This window comes from Geotrypetes seraphini, chromosome 15 (genome assembly GCF_902459505.1).
Source record: "Geotrypetes seraphini chromosome 15, aGeoSer1.1, whole genome shotgun sequence".
In the NCBI taxonomy this organism is placed as follows: domain Eukaryota; kingdom Metazoa; phylum Chordata; class Amphibia; order Gymnophiona; family Dermophiidae; genus Geotrypetes; species Geotrypetes seraphini.
The window spans coordinates 55,413,284-55,432,412 of NC_047098.1; the positions used below are offsets into that span (position 1 = coordinate 55,413,284).

A 19,129-nucleotide genomic window follows, 5' to 3' on the forward strand; every position below is an offset into this window, starting at 1 on the left:
CAATGTGGAGTTTGTAGACCATCGAGATGTGCCCCCAGGCATAAGTCGACGCATCTGTGGTTAAAACTTTTTGATAAGGAGGCATGTGAAACAGAAGGCCCTTGGAGAGATTGGATGAAATCATCCACCACTGTAGCGACTGTCAAAGAGACTGTGTTACAGATATAGGTTGTGAGAGAAAATCCATCACTTGGGACCACTGAGAGGCTAGGGCCCATTGAAGTGTTCCGAGATGGAGCCTCGCTGAAGGAGTTATGTGGACCATAGATGCCATATGGCCTAGAAGAACCATCATTCACCTGGCTGATATGGACTGGAGCTGGTCCACCTGATGACAAAGCTGGATCAGAGCATCCTGACGATTCTGAGGAAGGAATGCTCTCATTACAGTAGTGTTGAGAATTGCTCCTATGAACTGAAGCCTCTGAGATGGAAGAAGCTGTGACTTGGGAAAGTTCATTTCAAAGCCCAAGTGCAGGGGTCACGTGGTGACGCTTAGCTAAGCGGCGGCTCCTTGACACAGCTCCGCTTCCTTCGCGTCTATTTTCTGCTTTATTGCCTTTCAAACTGCCTGCCCCTGCTCCTATTCTCGCCCCGGTAGGAGAGTATCGATTCCGGAGTGCAGCGGGCCCCTCCATGATCTGTTTGGTGGAGGATTGGGTGAGTTATGCCCATGAAAACCAAACGACCTGCTAGGGCTTAGAGACCGCACGAGGTATCTAAGATGGCGTCTACAACTTCTTTCTCGCCAAAAATCCTACTGCAGGAGGACACGGTCCAAGAGCACACCAAAAACATCTCCACGGCTATCGATGAGAGGCTCACTAAGCTCCAGGCCACGGTCGATGACATCCGCGACAGCTTGGAGCATCAGGGCCAACGCTTACAGATGGCAGAGACTGGCATCGCCACGCAGGACCGTTCCTCCCCCATGGAAGCACAGCTCTGGGCTGTAGAAGCACGCTGCTTTACCCTGCATGCACACCTCGAAGATCAAAGCCTAAGTGCTGGAGAAATGAGATAGTGTGATTCGTCGCTAACACAATCTCTTGAGAAGACTGGTCCTTGATGAGCCAGTTGTCTAGATAGGGAAACACCTGTAGACCTTGAGACCTCAAGGCTGCTGCCACTACAATCAGGCACTTCATGAAGACTCTGGGAGAAGATGCCAGACTGAATGGCAGAACTTTGTACTGATAGCGATGAGAGGTCATTCGAAATCTGAGATATTTCCTGGAAGCTGAATGTATCGGGATATGAGTGTAGGCTTCCTTTAGATCCAGAGAGCATAGCCAATTGTTGTGAGCCAAGAGGTGATATAAAGTGGCCAGAGATAATATTCAAAACTTCTCTCTGACTAGAAACTTGTTGAGGGCTCAGAGGTCTAGGTCTTAAATGAATTTTCAGCCTCAGTGGATGATGGAGAAGGATCTGGTTCAGAATCTCCAGCCAAATCTGAATCATGAAGCAAAGAGGGAGATTTGGTTATGGATCAGTATCGGTCCGGTGTCTGGGCGTGCCTCGAAGTGCGTCGCATGCGCAGGATCTCTGCACTCCCCCGTCAAGCCGGCGCCGCTCCAACAACACACGTGTTGTTGGAGCGGCGCCGGCATGACGGGGGAGTGCAGAGGTCCTGCGCATGCGTCTGGAGGATTGCCGGCTTAACGTCAAAGGCATCGCCGAAGAGGGAGGAGAGCCGCACGGGGACCCCAGGGAAAGGAAACCACCATGCTGCAAGGTCTGCAGCCCACAGACAGGTACCCACCCACCCCTGGGTCACCATAGTCAACCTTGGTTGTGGAACAAATTGTTTCAGTTTACATTGTGGCCTATGGGGACATGTGCTTTGATAATTGAGTACTTTGGATTACGAGCATGCTTCTGGAACGAATTATGCTTGTAAAACAAGGTACCATTGTATAGCCTTTTCCCCCAAAACCTGTTATGTCAGCTGCTACAAAAGCAATCAAAACATAATGGGTCTTCAGGCCAGGACTAACCTGATAGATCCAGTTCTTTAGTTGATGCCAGGTTGGACAGACTCCAAGCGTCACTGCGGGCAGCCAACACAAATTTGTGAGCGCTGATATGTTGGTTCCCGATTTTTATCTTCAGATCACTTAAAAAAAATTAAAAAACATGTATAAATATAATGGTAGTCTAAAACTTATACACAATATGAATGTGGATATTGTAACCTCCTTAGTATATAAATGGGATAGAAATTTTTAAAATAAATACTTCAAGCATGCATTTGCATACATTTTTATAATGTTCAATAACATACATATCTCCATAGTAACAGATAGCAGATAAAAACCAGCATGCTCCTTCTAGCCTCCACAGGAAAAGTGGCTAGTATCATACAATGCAGAACATACACCGAGACCAGCAGCAGGGCACCAGCGGCAAGGCTCCAGAGCATAGCTCTGCCCCCTCCCCTGATCCAACAGGGGAAAACTTTTGCTATTTAAAGAAGAAGCGCCGAGGCTGCACCGAGACTAGCGGCAATGCACCAGCGGCAAGGCTCCAGAGCACAGCTCTGCCCCTCCCCTGATTCAGCAGGGGAGAACTTTTGCTATTAAAAGAAGAAGCGCCGAGGCCACACCAAGACCAGCGGCACGGCACCAGCGGCAAGGCTCCAAAGCACAGCTCCGCCCCTCCCCCGATCCAGCAGGGGAGAACTTTTGCTATTAAAAGAAGAAGCGCCGAGGCCACACCAAGACCAGCGGCAGGGCACAAGCGGCAAGGCTCCAGAGCACAGCTCCGCCCCTCCCCCGATCCAGCAGGGGAGAACTTTTGCTATTAAAAGAAGCACCGAGGCCGCACCAAGACCAGTGGCAGGGCACCAGCGGCAAGGCTCCAGAGCACAGCTCCGCCCCTCCCCCGATCCAGCAGGGGAGAACTTTTGCTATTAAAAGAAGCGCCGAGACCGCACCGAGACCAGCGGCAGGGCACCAACGGCAAGGCTCCAGAGCACAGCTCTGCCCCTCCCCCGATCCAGCAGGAGAGAACTTTTGCTATTAAAAGAAGAAGCACTGAGGCCGCACCAAGACCAGCGGCACGGCACCAGCGGCAAGGCTCCAAAGCACAGCTCCGCCCCTCCCCCGATCCAGCAGGGGAGAACTTTTGCTATTAAAAGAAGAAGCGCCGAGGCCGCACCAAGACCAGCGGCAGGGCACCAGCGGCAAGGCTCCAGAGCACAGCTCCGCCCCTCCCCTGATCCAGCAGGGGAGAACTTTTGCTATTAAAAGAAGCACCAAGGCCACACCAAGACCAGCGGCAGGGCACCAGCAGCAAGGCTCCAGAGCACAGCTCCGCCCCTCCCCCGATCCAGCAGGGGAGAACTTTTGCTATTAAAAGAAGAAGGCGATTGCGAAGGCGCACAGCAAAGGCGCGTGCACCTTAGTGAGCGCCTTTGTGAAGCGACTGCTGGGAAGCTGACCGGACCTGTTGCAGACCAGACATCCACTACAGTAGTTTGCACCTCTCTGCAGAACTGGTCCTTACACTGCACAATAAGTTTAATCTAGTTACTGCATGACAAATCAAACTAGTGATAAATCCAAAAGTATAGCATATTGCTAAACGAACAAAAAAAAAAAGTCTATCTGTTGTTAAAAACTAATAATGTAGCCTATTGTATTGTTTATATATAATATAACTTTATTTTTCTATACCGCCATAATCAAGACGACTTCTAGGCGGTTCAGCATCGAAAGAAGGCTAACGGGGTGGGGGTGGGGGTGGATGGGTTTTTGCTCCCTAAGATGCACCCTTATTTCCACCCCCTTTTTGGGGGTGGAAAAAGTGTGCCTTATGGAGCGAAAAATACAGTAAATTTTCAACTCTCTGAGTCTACTTCTGAAATTACAGCTACTCCATAGTTCAGCTTCACTCACTATTTATATATTGTTGAAACATTTACTCGTTCATAAATGGTGATTCTTACTAAATAAAAAGCAAAAACAAAGGGAAATCCAACAAGTCTGCAGTGAACAATTAGAGCCAAAAAAGGACTGCACAGAGAAATGTACAAGTTGCAGGAATTTTATTAAAAATCAGTAAAATATGTTCCAAAAGATGGCTCATTTGCATGGTCTGTGTTTCAGAGAAACATTCCTTCCTCAGGGGTCTAAGTTGTCCTATGCTTCACTAGATAAGAACCATATGGGATTACAACAGTGTTGAATTAAATTCGTAAATGCTCCTGGGTAGCTAACGCTCAGTATTGGCAAAGCAAGAAGTATTCTAATTATTCAGTGAAGGATGAAGCCTCATAAATGCACAAAAAACTGAACATACTCTAATATTTTATCAGTTAACACAATGAAGCAATATAAGCAGAAAATACCAGGGTCTTGGAAGGAAACTTCCTGAGCACAAGGAAACTAGAAAATCAGAGTCACTCTAGTGACATCCTGTTTTAAAACACATCATTAATAAGGATAAGAGCACACTGGTTTCAGGATTTCAGAGTATAATCGTTTTACATAATCAATGTGTATTACTTTAATTCAACTTCGGTCTGCTTTAATAATGTGTGTGAATCTTAATTTCTCTGTCAAATTTATCCAACATGGTGATTTTCTGACCTCAACAAATTTTCATTAAAATCTAGGGGCCTGTCCAAAATCTTCAGAATTAGTGGTGGAAGCCTCTCTTGCTTCTCATTCCCCCTCCAACACTGGACCCAGTGAAACTTGAGGAGATGGGGGGGGTGGAATCCCCTCCCAGAGAAGCAATTGCTCTTTTAGAAAATGACTTACTAAAGCTTTTTCCTATTTTGTTTCTGTGGGCATAGAAATGTTAGTAAATCAGTTGCTTAAGATGCCTCTGCAAATCACTGTCAGACGCCGATAATCTCCCTTCCTAAAGCATTTTGTCAGCTAGACGATGCACATTCTTGACAGGTGAAGCAAAGAACAATTGTTTCTTTGTTTTGTGTCATTACTCGCTTATACCGTTAACCCCAGCCTTCCTCTCTCTCTTGCTCACACCCTTTTGGCCTTTACTTAGCCTCCTTCGCTCTCTCTTGATCATTTATACCTGTCAGTCTCCCTCTCTTTCTTGCTTATATTGCCCAGGCTTCAACCAGTCTCCCTCATTCATACCCTTCCCCTCCATCGCCTTCAGAAAGGCTGTATTCTCAGAAGAAAGAGCATGCTTCTATTCTCCCATTTCAATTTGGATTTCTATTAAATTTCATCCGTGCAGTACAGGAAGTTTGGCCTAGTCTCTCAGTTTCAAGTCCCCAAAACCCAAAGGACTGGTACAGTTTAGGGGGTGAAGAACTTTTCTGCATGAAAGAGGAGCAGGACTTGGATATGATAGTATGTGATGATCTTAAGGTGACCAAACAGGCTGAAAAAGCAACAGTAAAAGTAAGAAGGATTCTAGGGTGCGTACGGAGAGGAATGGCCAGTAGGAAAAGGTAGGTACTGATGTCCCTGCATAAGACTGGTGAGACCTCATTTAGAATATTGTGTACAATTCTGGAGACATAAGAACATAAGAATTGCTGCTGCTGGGTCAGTACCAGTGGTCCATCGCACCCAGCAGTCCGCTCACGCGGTGGCCTCCAGGTCAAAGACCTGTGCCCTAACCGAGACCGGCCCTACTTACGTTCGTTCCGGTTCAGCAGGAACTTGTCCAACCTTGTCTTGACTCCGGAAGAGCGTTCCAGTTTTCTACCACTCTCTGGGTGAAGAAGAACTTCCTTACGTTTGTACGGAATCTATCCCCTTTTAACTTTAGAGAGTGCCCTCTCGTTCTCTCTACCTTGGAGAGGGTGAACAACCTGTCTTTATCTACTAAGTCTATTCCCTTCATTATCTTGAATGTTTCGATCATGTCTCCTCTCAGTCTCCTCTTTTCAAGGGAGAACAGGCCCAGCTTCCCTAATCTCTCACTGTACGGCAAATCCTCCAACCCCTTAACCATTTTAGTCGCTCTTCTCTGGACCCTTTCGAGTAGTGCTATGTCTTTCTTCATGTACAGCGACCGCACCTTCAAAAAGATATAAACAGGATGCAGTCGGTCCAGAGGAAGGTTACTAAAATGGTCAGTGTTTTTTGTCATAAGGTGTATGGGAACAGACTTAAAGATCTCAATAAGCATACTTTTGAAGAAAGGTGGGAGAGAGGTGATAAGATAGAGATGTTTAAGTACCTACGCGGCATAAATGCGAATGAGGCAATTCTCTTTCATATGAAAGGAAATTCTGGAATAAGAGGATATAGGATGAAGTTAAGAGGTGACAGGCTCAGGAGTAATCTAAGGAAATACTTTTTTACAGGGTGGTAGATGTGAAGAATAGTCCCCCCCCCCCTGTAGAGGTAGTGGAAACAAACACTGTGTCTGAATTCAAAGAAGCATGGGACAAGCATGTGAGATCTTCTAGGTAGAGGATATAGTGGATAATGTGGATGGGCAGATTGGATGGGCCATTTGGCCTTTATCTGCCATCATGTTTCTATGTTTGCTGAACCACACAGCTCCAGTTTTGAGAGCTGGATATGATGCAAAAAGCAGGAAACACAGTTTGAGGCAGATCTACAACAACAAAATTTGAGGGAATAAAATACCAGGCACCAAGTTAAGATGGCACTCGGGATTTCTCAAGCTCTGCCTTAATTATTTACTATGCCTGTATCAAAACAAAGAAAAACCCAAACAACACACTAGAGATAAAGTCAGAAATTCAAAAACCACCACAAATCCAAAAAAGCACACAGCCACGACAAGTAACAAACTGTTCAAACAAGTGGAGAAAAAAGACCTCAGAAGCTGGGTACACCCAACGAAGAATTACAAAGCAGGGATCCAAAACGACATCATTAGTCTAAAAAAAACCTCCACTTAAGGTGAAACACATATAACTTGTCTGAACTGGAAAGGAGAGAAGCCCTGGCATACCCTGACCAAAGTCAGCTGGAAACAAACTACCGGAATGCTGCAGCTCTCCCGCCATCGCCGGAGACCCAAGCGCACGCCTGATTCTCGCTGACACGTGGTCGCTGCATCAACGCTCCTAGAAACATAATCGGATTCGAGCCCCGCAAAATTTACCCTGCCGTGGCTTGCATAGAAAGAAAATCAGACTCGGGGAATAACCAGAAGAATGGCCCACAGCGCCGGAAAAAACATGTCCCATCTCATGCGCGCTGCTATAAACCGGCACCTGCACAATCAGCTACATATGGCCGTGACAAACACCGATGAAAGAGAGCCTCAGAATAAACAGGACTACTGCTGCACTGAAACCCAACAATGAGAACAAGTACGAGCATGAAATCGCATCGCTACTGCCGCGCTGTAACCAACAAGGAAACCAAGCGCGTGCATGCAAAGGGCGGGAAGTCCCGGCTCCCTCCATGGATTTCTAGTCATAAAACTTAGCCTCAATAAAATATCCATACCTTAAATGTACGATGACCGAACCCACAGTACTAAGACTTCCAAACAGAACCTGAAGTTCAAACAACCATAAAAGCCAGACATACTCACAAGCTTGTTGTTAGGGCCGGTTGAAGCCAGTTTGCAGCAAAAGCATGGCAGAATGTAGCAACTGTGGTCTTTTTTTTTTTTTTTTACAGAGAAGGGAAAGAAGAAAAAAATTGAGACCCAGTCAGACCCTCTAGCAATGGAGGGAGGGTGAGGCAGGGACCTGGGGGGGCCCAGGTGTAACCCCTAAAGCCTGCACCGTTCAGCCGGACACCCCTGTCTCACTGAAGAGAAAATCTCAACAGGAGACATAGCATTGCCAGCTCACTGAAGAGAAACCTCAACAGGAGAAACAAAATGGCAGTCTCACTGAAGAGAAACCTCAACAGGAGAAAATAAAGTTCCAGTCACAGCCAGAATTCAGGAGCTAGTTGAATAGCGACCTTTCCTGCTGGGAGATAGAGAATACTGGATAAACAGGAGGAGTGCCAGCCAATAGGACCACCTGTTAATCAGTTTTTCTATCTCCGCCTGCTGGTAGATGTGAGCTATCCCATTGGTCTCTGGATTCATCTGCTGCTGTTGCTAGGGAAGGCAGGTTTTTTGGTTTTTTTAGGTCCCTGCTTTGTAATTCTCTGGTAGGTGTCTATTTTGAACAGTTTGTTACCCCAGTCTCGGAATGGCTGTGTGCATTTTTAGATTTGTGGTGTTTTCTAAAATTATTTATTATGCCCGCCATTCTGAACTCCTGAACCCTAACAACTGCTTCAATTCTCAAACAGGAGGTGATGGTTAAAGAACTTCTTGTTGTCACATGGGCATAGGAAACTGACTCACTTAACATGAAAGAGATGAATATGAACACTATGTCACCTTACCTATATTGTTCCTGTTGGAAAAGTTCAGCTACAATGTTAAGAAGCCGGCAGATGAAAGAATCATTGGAGCTCTCTTTGTTGGCTTGAGCAGCCAAGAGGGTACACTTCTTCTCTGTCTCAGCCAGCTTCTGCTGCATCTTCACATATTCCTGGCGGAGAAGAGCCAGATGCTTCTTCAACTTGGCTACCTCCTCTGTAAAGGTGATGAGAGGTTAACGTCAAATCCAGTTATGTTTCCAGAAAACTACAGCATTTTTACCAACTGCAGTGTAACTACTAGATTTAACAGTTTATGCTTTCTTTTCTTTATATCATGTCATTGCCTCAGTTCTACTATTTGGGATTTACTATCATTATTATTGAAGTATTGAATTTTGTCTTTCTGTTTTAGACTTTTAAGTCGTACATTTTCATTAGTAGATTAAAGCAAATTATTTTCAGGTGTAGCAGGTGCCCAATGAAAATAATAGCACTTTTGTAAAATAGTTTGCTAATTTCTGTTAATTCATCTTAACACATTCTTAAATCTAGACCAGCACTTGCAAATCAGTCAGCTAAAAACAATGTATTGAAAAAATAATCATTATCCACAGTAGTAGAATGCAATAGTCCAAAATGTTTTGACAATCAGGGCCAGATTCTATAAACAGCACTGCGAGTTAGGCGGTGGAAGGCGCCATGCCACTGCCTAACTTAATTGCTTTAATCAGTTTTAATTGGCATGGTCACTGATCATGCCGTTAAAAAAACGATTAAAAACTCGTTAAAGTATGCATCATAATCACGTCTATGGAGGCGCCTAACAGCGCCTAAGGTCAAAATAGACATGGTTAGGGGTAGAGATGACCTTTTTTTTTTTTTTTGGTTTTGAAAGAGAGCAAAAAACAAACGGAAAGAAGCAACGCACAGCGACTCCGACAAATCAACAAAGCCGCGGTGCTAGAAGGCAATTCACACGGAGAGAAAACAAGACAGGGCTTCTGGCTCCGCGGAAACTACAGAACTGAGGACCACGAGGTGGAGATGCGCCCTCTAGTGGAGCGGGAAGGCATGCACATGCGTGGTGCAGCACAGCAAGCTTGAAATTTCTTTCAAGTTTGCTTGAAAAGCTGTCCGCGTCGGGGCTCCGTGGATGACGTCACCCACATGTGAGAATATGCTGCCTGCTTGTCCTGGGATAAAACTCTGACCTACATTGAAGAAGCTTAAATTTTGTGGTAGGTGCTATAGCCGCGATTCTCTAAATGACACCTAAGGTGGATTGATTCACAGCCAGCGCCATTTTTGCAGGTGGCTGCCAATTTAGGTGCCGTTTACAGAGTCTAGCCCTCAGTGCCTATTTCGGGGCAGATTCACAACTATTTATAGTCGGAACATAAAACATAACCACCTAAAAAGAAAGGACAAAACACAAAAATGTGGATAAAGAAACAAAACCAAATAAAAATCATAAACAAGCAAATATAAATTAAAAAACCAAAAGGAAGAATAAATACAGACCCACAGCCCATAAAAAATATTTCAATTTATAAAATGCAGACTACCTTGCACCAGAGAACACACTAATGTAACCTATTATCAAGCTAAACATTCAAGCAGCTCGCCCGCTAGAGACCCGCTAGAGATCGGATGGGCGGGACGGAGGTGATCTCTCTGGGCTTGGAAACCACTCTAAGTCCTGACATGAGGGCGCCGCCCCCACATCCTCAAGTTTCCAGCTCCCCGCGGGTGGAGGAGTTCTCGGAAGAGGAAACTCGTTCAGCTCTGGAGACCGGTGAGAACGCTGAGGGGAGCTTGGAGCCAGACTCTACAATCTCAGGAGAGTCTTGGCATGGAGACTGAGGAGCTGACATCAGGGGACGAGCGAATCCAGAAGAGTGACCAACGGGGGAAAAAAATCAGCTGGTGAGGAAATTGTATCTGTGGTTCATTTATCTCAGGTGCAGCAGCCCCAAGAGTAACACTTGATTCTATCTGGGACCTGGTAGCTAGTCTACCTAATTTAATAAATACTCAACTCCATCAATAAGAAGAGAAAAAAGTCCACACAACTGATATCCAGAATTTAAAGCTGGAAGTAACAGAATCTAAAAAGGCAATTGGAAATATTAATCAGGAGATAATAAAGACCAAACAGGTTCATGAAACATTGATTAAAGATAATACTAATCTTAGGAGGAAGCTTGAGTCTTTGGAAAACTTTTCTCGTTGTAATATAAGATTAGTGAATTTTCCTAGGGTTACTATGATAACTCCTACGGAGATGCTGAAGAAATATATGTTAGACATTTTGGAAATATCGGAGGAGGTGATCGCTCCATTTACACAAGTCTACTTTCTCCTCAATAACTAGCAGAAAAAACAGCAAGAAATTGCACAGGAGACTTTGAATGTGTCCACCTTATTGGAATTGTCTGATAAGGAAAAGGCAACTTTACTTTTAACAGTGGTTTTGGCATCCGATAAAAATTGGCTATTGAGACTATTCTTTAAAAACAAATAGAAGCAATTCCTAGGTATGAGAATACAAATGTATCCAGACTTGGCCAGAGATACCCGGAGGCGTCGTAGAGAATTTTTACTTTTAAAACCTGGAGTGTTAGCCTTAGGGGCGAAGTTCTATTTGCGTCACCCATGCAAATGTATTGTGTTCTATTCTTCACAAAAATAGGTTTTCTTTGAACCTTTCCAGCTGACAACTTTCCTGTCGTTATCATGACTGGAAAAGGAAAAGGATAAGAGCTAAGCCCTAGATAAAGTATATTGATGGGACATCCCTGAGTTCAGTTAAACTAGTTGCTTCATTCTTCTTTAATATTACCTATTAATCTCGCTTTTTGTTATATTTTGGATCCATAAAGGAGGACTTGAGTTGAGATTTAAGCATATTGTCTTAGTATTTGGTTAAATGTTGTTTTATATTGGTGAAAAACATAAGAATGCCACTGCTGGGTCAGCCCAGTGGTCCATCGTGCCCAGCAGTCTGCTACTGCGGCGACCCTTAGGTTAAAGACCATTGCCCTAACAGACTAGCCTTACCTGCGTATGTTCCGGTTCAGCAGGAACTTGTCTAACTTTGTCTTGAATCCCTGGATGGTGTTTTCCCCTATAACAGCCTCCAGAAGAGCATTCCACTTTTCCACCACTCTCTGGGTGAAGAAGAACGGAATTGATCCCCTTTTAACATTGCTTTATCCCAGGACAAGCAGGCAGGTATTCTCACTAATGGGTGACCTCCAAGCTAACCACAATGGGATGGCCAGCCAAAGCCAGGCCTCGAGAAGGACTCGATGAAGTCGAGGCCTCGGGATCCAATTTGGACGGGGATCGAGATGAAGAGAAGGACCCCAGCGTGTCCTCGAGCTCCAGCATCGGAGGAGGGGAAGTAGCCGGTGGAGAATATTCCAGAAAAGGCTGTTTCCGATGAGGCGAGGCATGCCTGGACAAATGCCTCGACGAATGCCTCGAGCGATGATGCGAACTGTGTCGGGAAGCAGGCCTTGACACACGAGGTGAGTGGGTCTTCGCTGAAACCCCCAGCGAGTGGATGGGGCTGGAAGCGGTGGATCGAAGCAGAGGTGGATGGCTGGAATCACCTCGAGGCACTCGCAAAGGCTCGAGCCCTTGCATCGAGTGAATTGGCTCCAACGGAGGCACTCGCAAAGACTCTACTCCTTGCATCGAGTGGATCGGTTCCAATGGAGGCACTCACAAAGACTCTACTCCTTGCATCGAGTGGATCGGTTCCAATGGAGGCACTCGCAAAGACTCTACTCCTTGCATCGAGTGGATCGGTTCCAATGGAGGCACTCGCAAAGACTCTACTCCTTGCATCAAGTGAATCGGTTCCAATGGAGGCATGGGCAAAGACTCTGCTCCTTGCGATGCATGCATCGATGCCAGACCAGACACTCGCAAAGACTCTGCTCCCTGTTGAGAGTGTGCGTACTGCTGATGCACTGGAGGCGGCTCGACCCCGCGGGAGACCTCCACTCGCACAGGCTGGATTTGAGAGAGAAGCCTGGGCCCCATGGTGGTAAAGAGCTTAATGAATTGCTTCTCAAGCAAGGTCTGGAACAAGGCCGGCAAGGATGGATCCGCATCAGCAATGGGACCACCTGCACGGGCCTCGTGCTCCTTAGAGGCAGTGTGAGAGTGCTTGGGCTTAGCAGCCTTGGGCACTTTTAGCACTACCTGCTACCTGACCTGAGGAGACGGAGGAAGGCATCGCAGCTGGCACCGAAGGCTGAGTCGGCACAAACGAAGCAGGCTTGAGGATGCTCGGGGCCGCAGAGGTAGAAGGCTGGAGAGCAGCGGCTGATGTCGAAGGCGAAGCACCCTTTGATGAAGACAGTTCCGTTGAAGACTCCATGCTGAACAGCGACTCACACAAGAAGCAACGACGCTTGAAAGCACGTGCAGTGAGTGTGGAGCAAGGCCCGCACGATTTCGGAAGGTGTTGAGGCCCGAGACACCGAAGACAGCGTCGATGAGGGTCCGTGAGCGAAATCGTGTGCTGGCATTTGACACACTTTTTGAAACCGGTAATAGGCCGGGACATAGGCCGGAAAAGCTCCGCCGCAAGATCGAAGCTGCGGGGCTGCGGCCACTTGGCCTGCCCAGTCGAACGGATGGAAGAAATTTTTTTTTTTTTTTCAAAACACAAGAAAGCACGACGAAAAGCAACGATTCTGAGTAAAATAACCCAAAACCGCGGACTTTAAGGCGCAAGTGAACTAACTTCATGCAGAGAGTCGAAGACGGACTTTTCGGCTCCGCGGAAAAGTAAGAATTGAGGAGACGCACCCTATGCTGGGCGGGAAGGCACTCGCACATGCGCGGTGCGGGCGACTCGAAACTTCGAGTTTCTTCAAGCAAGACTGCTTGTGAGGCGTCCGCATCGGGGCTCCGTTGGATCACGTCACCCATTAGTGAGAATACCTGCCTGCTTGTCCTGGGATAAAATTGTTTTCTCTAATGTATGTAATGTATGTATTTGATGTATTATTTTTGACAAATAATAAAACATATTAAATAAAACAAACAAAAACTACAAACTAGTACATCTGATCTTCTGTTCCATAATCTTTTTGTTGTTTTGCTATTTCATTTCCTTTGTGGAATCTTTTGGTGCTATTTGGATTTTGTTGTTTAGTCTTTTTTACATTTATTATATGCAGGTACTTTCTCTGGGCTACATCAATGTCAACTTTTAAATTGAGCAACTACAATACACACTTGTCTGTGCTGGTTCAGAAAAGACCCTACAGTGGGCTCCGTCTCTGGCATTGTTCCAGTCCAAGTTAAAAGCCAAACGCTTCAAGATTGCTTTCAACTCTTAACTTCTTTCACCTTGGGTTCTGCGTCCCCAACCCTATATGTCATGCCATGTCTGTCTGTCCAAGTTAGGCTGTAACCTCTTCCAAGCAGGGACTATCTATTAACTGTCAAAATGTATAGCATCCACAATCCTATGTCATGTCTGTCTCTCCAAGTTAGACTGTAAGCTCTTCTGAGCAGGAACTATTAAAATGTACAGGCTGCATACGCCTTTCAGCGCTATAGAAGTGCTAAACTGTAGTAGTAGAGAACTGAAATTTTAGGTTGTTTTGGCCATACTGACACTGTAGCTCATCTTTAAACTGCATAATCTGCAAATTTATAAACGTATTTTGAAAGTATCCTCAGATACCCTATATCCAACAAAATGATACTTCAGGAAATCAGTCCTACTTGATTGCAGGTTTCAATGTTACAATCTTTCTATAGCTGATACTTTAAATTTTAAAATTAAGTTTTCATTTATTTTGTGAATAATATTTAAAATAGTTACAAATACAGAAGAACATTTCTAACTGTTTTACACCAATACAAAAGTTAGGGCAGTTTTGCCTTGAAGTGTTCCCCCTTTTAAAAATTATAGAGTATTTTTATTAATAAACCTAGGGGAAACATTTAATAAGTCTGTCCAAAGTGTCATTTACCACAACAAGCACCGTTCAAATACTTAGGTGGGTAAACCTATAAACAAGAAATGTACAGACAAACCAGATCTGTTTTCTATATACTGTATTAGGATCTATAAACAATATATATGGTAAGAGCAGTTAATGTAGCTAGTTTAAAAAAAGGTTTGGACAAGTTCCTGGAGGAAAAGTCCATAGTCTGCTGTAAGACAGACATGGGTCAGTAGTAGAGAATGACACAGGGACACATTTCCCGACTAGAGAATGACCGCAGGAACTCAATTGCCCCATCCCCTCAAGTTTTGTCGCTGTCCGGGTAGGGACATTCCTGTAAGCTCAGCCTTAACCGCACAAGCCAGGAAAAGAACTCGCAGGGATGGGAAAATGAGTTCCCATGGGGACGGGGAAAAATTTGTCCCCGTGTCATTCTTTAGTCAGTAGCTACTATTTGGGTTTTTGCCAGGTACTTGTGACTTGGATTGGCCTCTGCAAAGACAGGATACTGGGCTAGATGGACTATTGGTCTGACCCAGTAAGACTATTCTTTTTTTTTTTTTTTTTTTTACTTTTTATTTATAGAATTTTCATTCTTTCAATACATGAATCACATATTATAAAATGTAAATATAAAATATAAAATGTAAGACTATTCTTATATTCTTATCCAAGTTACCAGGAGAAGAATTTACACACAACTTTGCATTGTTAATATCAGTAGGAAGTCTTGACTTTTACACAATGTGGTGGAACTCCCTACCAAAGGAATTAAAACTAGAAAAAACCACCAAAAAGTTCAAGAAAGGAATGAAGACCTTACTTTTCTCAGAATACTGTACTGTACTATAATACTGGACTAATCCAGGGGGGTTAATAATATGGTGAATATAGCTCACTATTTCATAGTTCATACATGATAGGATTAAGTAGGATATACAAAGGAAGTTTAAATGATGATACATTTAAATAACAACTAAAAGATTTAGTATTTATATTTATAGAGGTTAATGACATAGGGGCTAGATTCACTAAGCAAACTGATCATGCACCGATCGGCTTGCGACCCGATTCACTAACCTCTCCTCCGATCCGTGCAAGCAAATGAGGGGAAATGGCATGTAAAGTAGGAAGGACGCGATTCACTAAACATTTTCCTGGCACACCGACTGACTGGCCGATCCAAAAACATATGACTGGTGAGGACCAGTCGCTTGTGCAAAAACCCTGCTCTCTGCCCCGACTCTCCTGCCCTTCCCCACAGTGCAAGTCCTTTAAAACCATGGGTTGGCAATGCACTTTTGCAGAATAAATAAAAAAGGAATTCTTCCTTTTTTATATATTCAGTAAAAACCTTTACCCGCGTGCCGATGCCCCCCCCTCGTGCCAATGCCCGCTGCCATCGCCGCCTATGACAGGAGAGATACCAACTCCCTCCTGCCACCCAAGGGACGCCCCGTCCTCAGTCCCCCCCCCTGTACCCCGTACCTTTAACGGAGCAGGAAAGGTGCTCAATCCTTCCTGCTCCAATACCTCCCGACTTCCCACCCACCCACCAACCAAAAACAAATGGCAGGAGGGATGCCAACTCCCTCCTACCACCCACCGGATGCCCCCTCCTCATACCTTTAACGGAGCAGGGGTGCTCCTGCTCCAATGCCTCCCGTGATGAGTTTGAGGCCTTAAGTCCCACCCCAGTGCATCATGTGATGCACAGGGCGGGGCCTAAGGCCCTGATTGGAGGGAGGGGAGATGGGGCACTTGTTGGGAGAGGGAGGGGGGGTTAATTTTCTTTTAAATCGGGCTATTTTGTGTATATTAAACATGCAAAATATCTTCCTGCTAACAGAAGCCCTGACAGCAGTGACAGGAGGCTGCTTCTCCTGTCATTACTGTTGGGGCTCTCCCCGACTCAATCAGCGATCTGTGCAGTCGGTTGGGGTCGTGCCTCTGATCACCCCCATTTGCATGAAGATGGTTGGTGAATCTGTTGGCCTGCCTCCAATCGCCCACAGATCGGACACAGATCCAAAAGTTAGTGAATCTAGGCCTAAATAAGTACTGTATAACGATTGGATATAGGGTTATTGTATTCTTAATTGTTGGGAAGGGACCTCACAGACCTTATGGACCTCGTGGATCTAAAACCGCACGTCCTTAAAAATCTGAGGTCTGTGCCACTTGTAGTTTCTGGCTCTGACAGACTTCTATGACAATTTAGCTCTGATGGTTCCCAATGCTTTTCCCTCCCTGTGCTGAGACTAGCGGCAAAACTTTTGCCCTGAGGTCTGTGCCACTTTTAGTCTCAGCTTAGGGAGGAAAAAGCATTAGGATCTGCCAGCGCTAAAATGTCACAGAGATCTGTCAGAGTCAGAGACTAAAAGTGGCGCGGACCTTAGATTTTTAAGGATGTGCAGTTCAGATCCGTGAGGTCTGTGAGGTCAGAAGCACTGCAGACCTTTGCACATATTTTTTTTAATCCCCCCCAAACCCAGCTATTTGAAATCCAGTGTCATATCGCGGGGGCTCTCGGAATCAGTGCGGAGGGAGAGATCTGGAGGAAGGGATAATCCGGCTAATTAGCAAAAGCCACAGTGCACCTCCTCCCTCCTTAGTCATTAGGGAAGGCAGAGTTGGGGGCCTGAGCTGAGCGTGCAGGGAAAACGGTGGAATAAGCTAAAAGGCGGACTTGTCAGTGCACAATACATGGACCTCAGATTTTTAAGGACATGCGGTTTTAGGTCTGCGTTTTACCCCTTCCCTTAATTGTTGAGTCAATCAGACTAAGGCAAATGATTTGTATGTGTATATGTATAATGGACATTTCAGAAACAATCTAATTCTGTATGTAACACCATTACTAAGCTCTTTTGCCATAACTCCAGCAGTGCAGTGTTACTCCTTGTGTACCATCATTTCTGAGGTTAACGTTCATATGTCCATTAAACCGTTCTGAACCGACTTCATTGTCATAGCTAGCGGTATAAAAGCTTTAAATAAACAAACACAAAAGAACCAACTGTTTTTTCAATAACCAAATACTGCTAAATTTCCAGGTAAACAAGGACACTTGGGGAAGTAATGGGACCAGTTTCTCAAGAGGCGGCAGTCACAAAGAACCCTAAGCCGCCTCTCCCGTCCACGAACACCAGGAGCTGAAGATTTATTGGAAAACATTAAAAAAAGAGAGATGTGGTCCCTGAGCAGTCTGCAAATCTGGAATGCTTTCTCACAGCACTAACATTCTCTAACCTCCAGCAGTCCTGACCAATAGAGAGATGAAGGCTCCTTTCCAGTTATAGAAACAGTCCAGGATGTTATATCATTGCACTGCACTTCAACCTTTCTGGTCTCGTGTATGGAAAACTATAAAAGCTATTACCTTGTGTTCACATGATCTTCATTTTGATATGATTATACTACGCTCACAACATCCACATTTCGCTCATTCGATCTGTCCTCCTAAGCTGATCGACACGATGTTTGCCACGGCCCTTATGCACATTCTCAAAAATTGGAAATCAGCCTCTCTTCTGGACTATACTTTTTGGTGGAACTCACTTTGCTTATATCACCGATATGAACAATATGCATCTGAAAAACTAAATATAACAAGACTATCGAGACTTGCTACTTCGTCCTCCACTTTACATTCTCCTTGGCAATACTTGGACACCTTTATGCAATCTTATTCTCAACCTCTCCCTTGACTGTTCAAAATTCTGCTGATTCAATTACTTCCCACCTACACTTCTCTTCCCTCTCTTCATTTCCTTTCTTTCTTCTTCCTTTCATCCTACATTGATACTGGGTTATTTGCATACTTTTATTGTAGCAGAGTTTTATTCTCTCCCAGATGCATATATTCCTGTTCAATTTTCATGCATCTCTTGTTTTACATTTTGCATTTTATTCTTGACCATTGTCTGTAATCTTAAAATTTTGAAAAAAAAAAAAAAAAAAAAGTAACAGTCCAGGATAAAAGTGCATTTTTTGTTTGTTTGCAGTAGTTACTCTTCAACTAGAAAAAGGGGTGGGGGAGTTTGCAATTCATTTTCTATGGGCCTTTAATTTTGTTGCAGTTTTCGGGGGGGGGGTTTCCTTCGTGCGGTTGCTAACTCCAGCTCTTAGGACCAAAGAATCAAAAGGTCAAGCTTTTCTTTTTGTTTTTGTTTCCCTGCTCAACATGCCCAAAACTCAGCGCCTTTCGGAAAACGCTCAGACAGCGCCCCAGAATCCAGAGACAGCCCTCCCTTCCCCACCCACAGCTGGGAGCTATAACTCCCTCCACCACCTGTGCTTTTACCCACGTCTCCCTTCCACTGACACCGGAGGATCGCCCGACAGAGACGCATAAGCACCACCCCCACCCCCCTCCTCTCCCACAAATCGCAAGTTTTCCCCCCCCAAGCCCACAGCTACAAGACAGCAACTTACCCTCCGCCATGTTGGGACCGGCCGGCTGTTATCGCGAGAGACGGCGGGATCCAGGGAGCGCGCGGGCAGGCATGGAGTGGGGAAGAAGGGGCGGTGCGTACAGCGAGCGTTCGTTGGAGGTCACGCCGTAGTCATGGTGACAGGGACGCGCATGCTAGGTCTTAGAATGGATCCTAGGGGGAATATTTCCCGCGGTCTTTTTCTCTTACCAGTGAATCCTTAGTATGATCCTGCTGCAGGTACTTCTCGAGCTCTTATTAAATCTTCTGCCTTGGTTTCCATGTGTATCTGGCAAACTCCGATATTAATGGCAGTGATGATTGCTATTGAAAAACTTGAATGCATATTTGGGGGGGGGGGGGGTATGACAGGGGTGGGATTTGATGCCGCCTTTGGGTGGTTACAATC

At 45.2% G+C, this 19,129-nt stretch overlaps 1 protein-coding gene across 1 annotated transcript in view; it reads right to left on the reverse strand.

The window, feature by feature from the left end:
* ANKFY1 (ankyrin repeat and FYVE domain containing 1) overlaps positions 1–18,857 on the reverse strand; it is a 107,629-nt gene extending 88,772 nt beyond the window's left edge. Inside the window, 3 exon segments of the mRNA XM_033921181.1 lie at positions 2,001–2,119; positions 8,325–8,517; positions 18,722–18,857. Of these exon segments, the coding sequence (XP_033777072.1) occupies positions 2,001–2,119; positions 8,325–8,517; positions 18,722–18,731 (322 nt within the window). The 5' untranslated portion in view covers positions 18,732–18,857.
* Between the last annotated feature and the right edge of the window lie 272 nt (positions 18,858–19,129).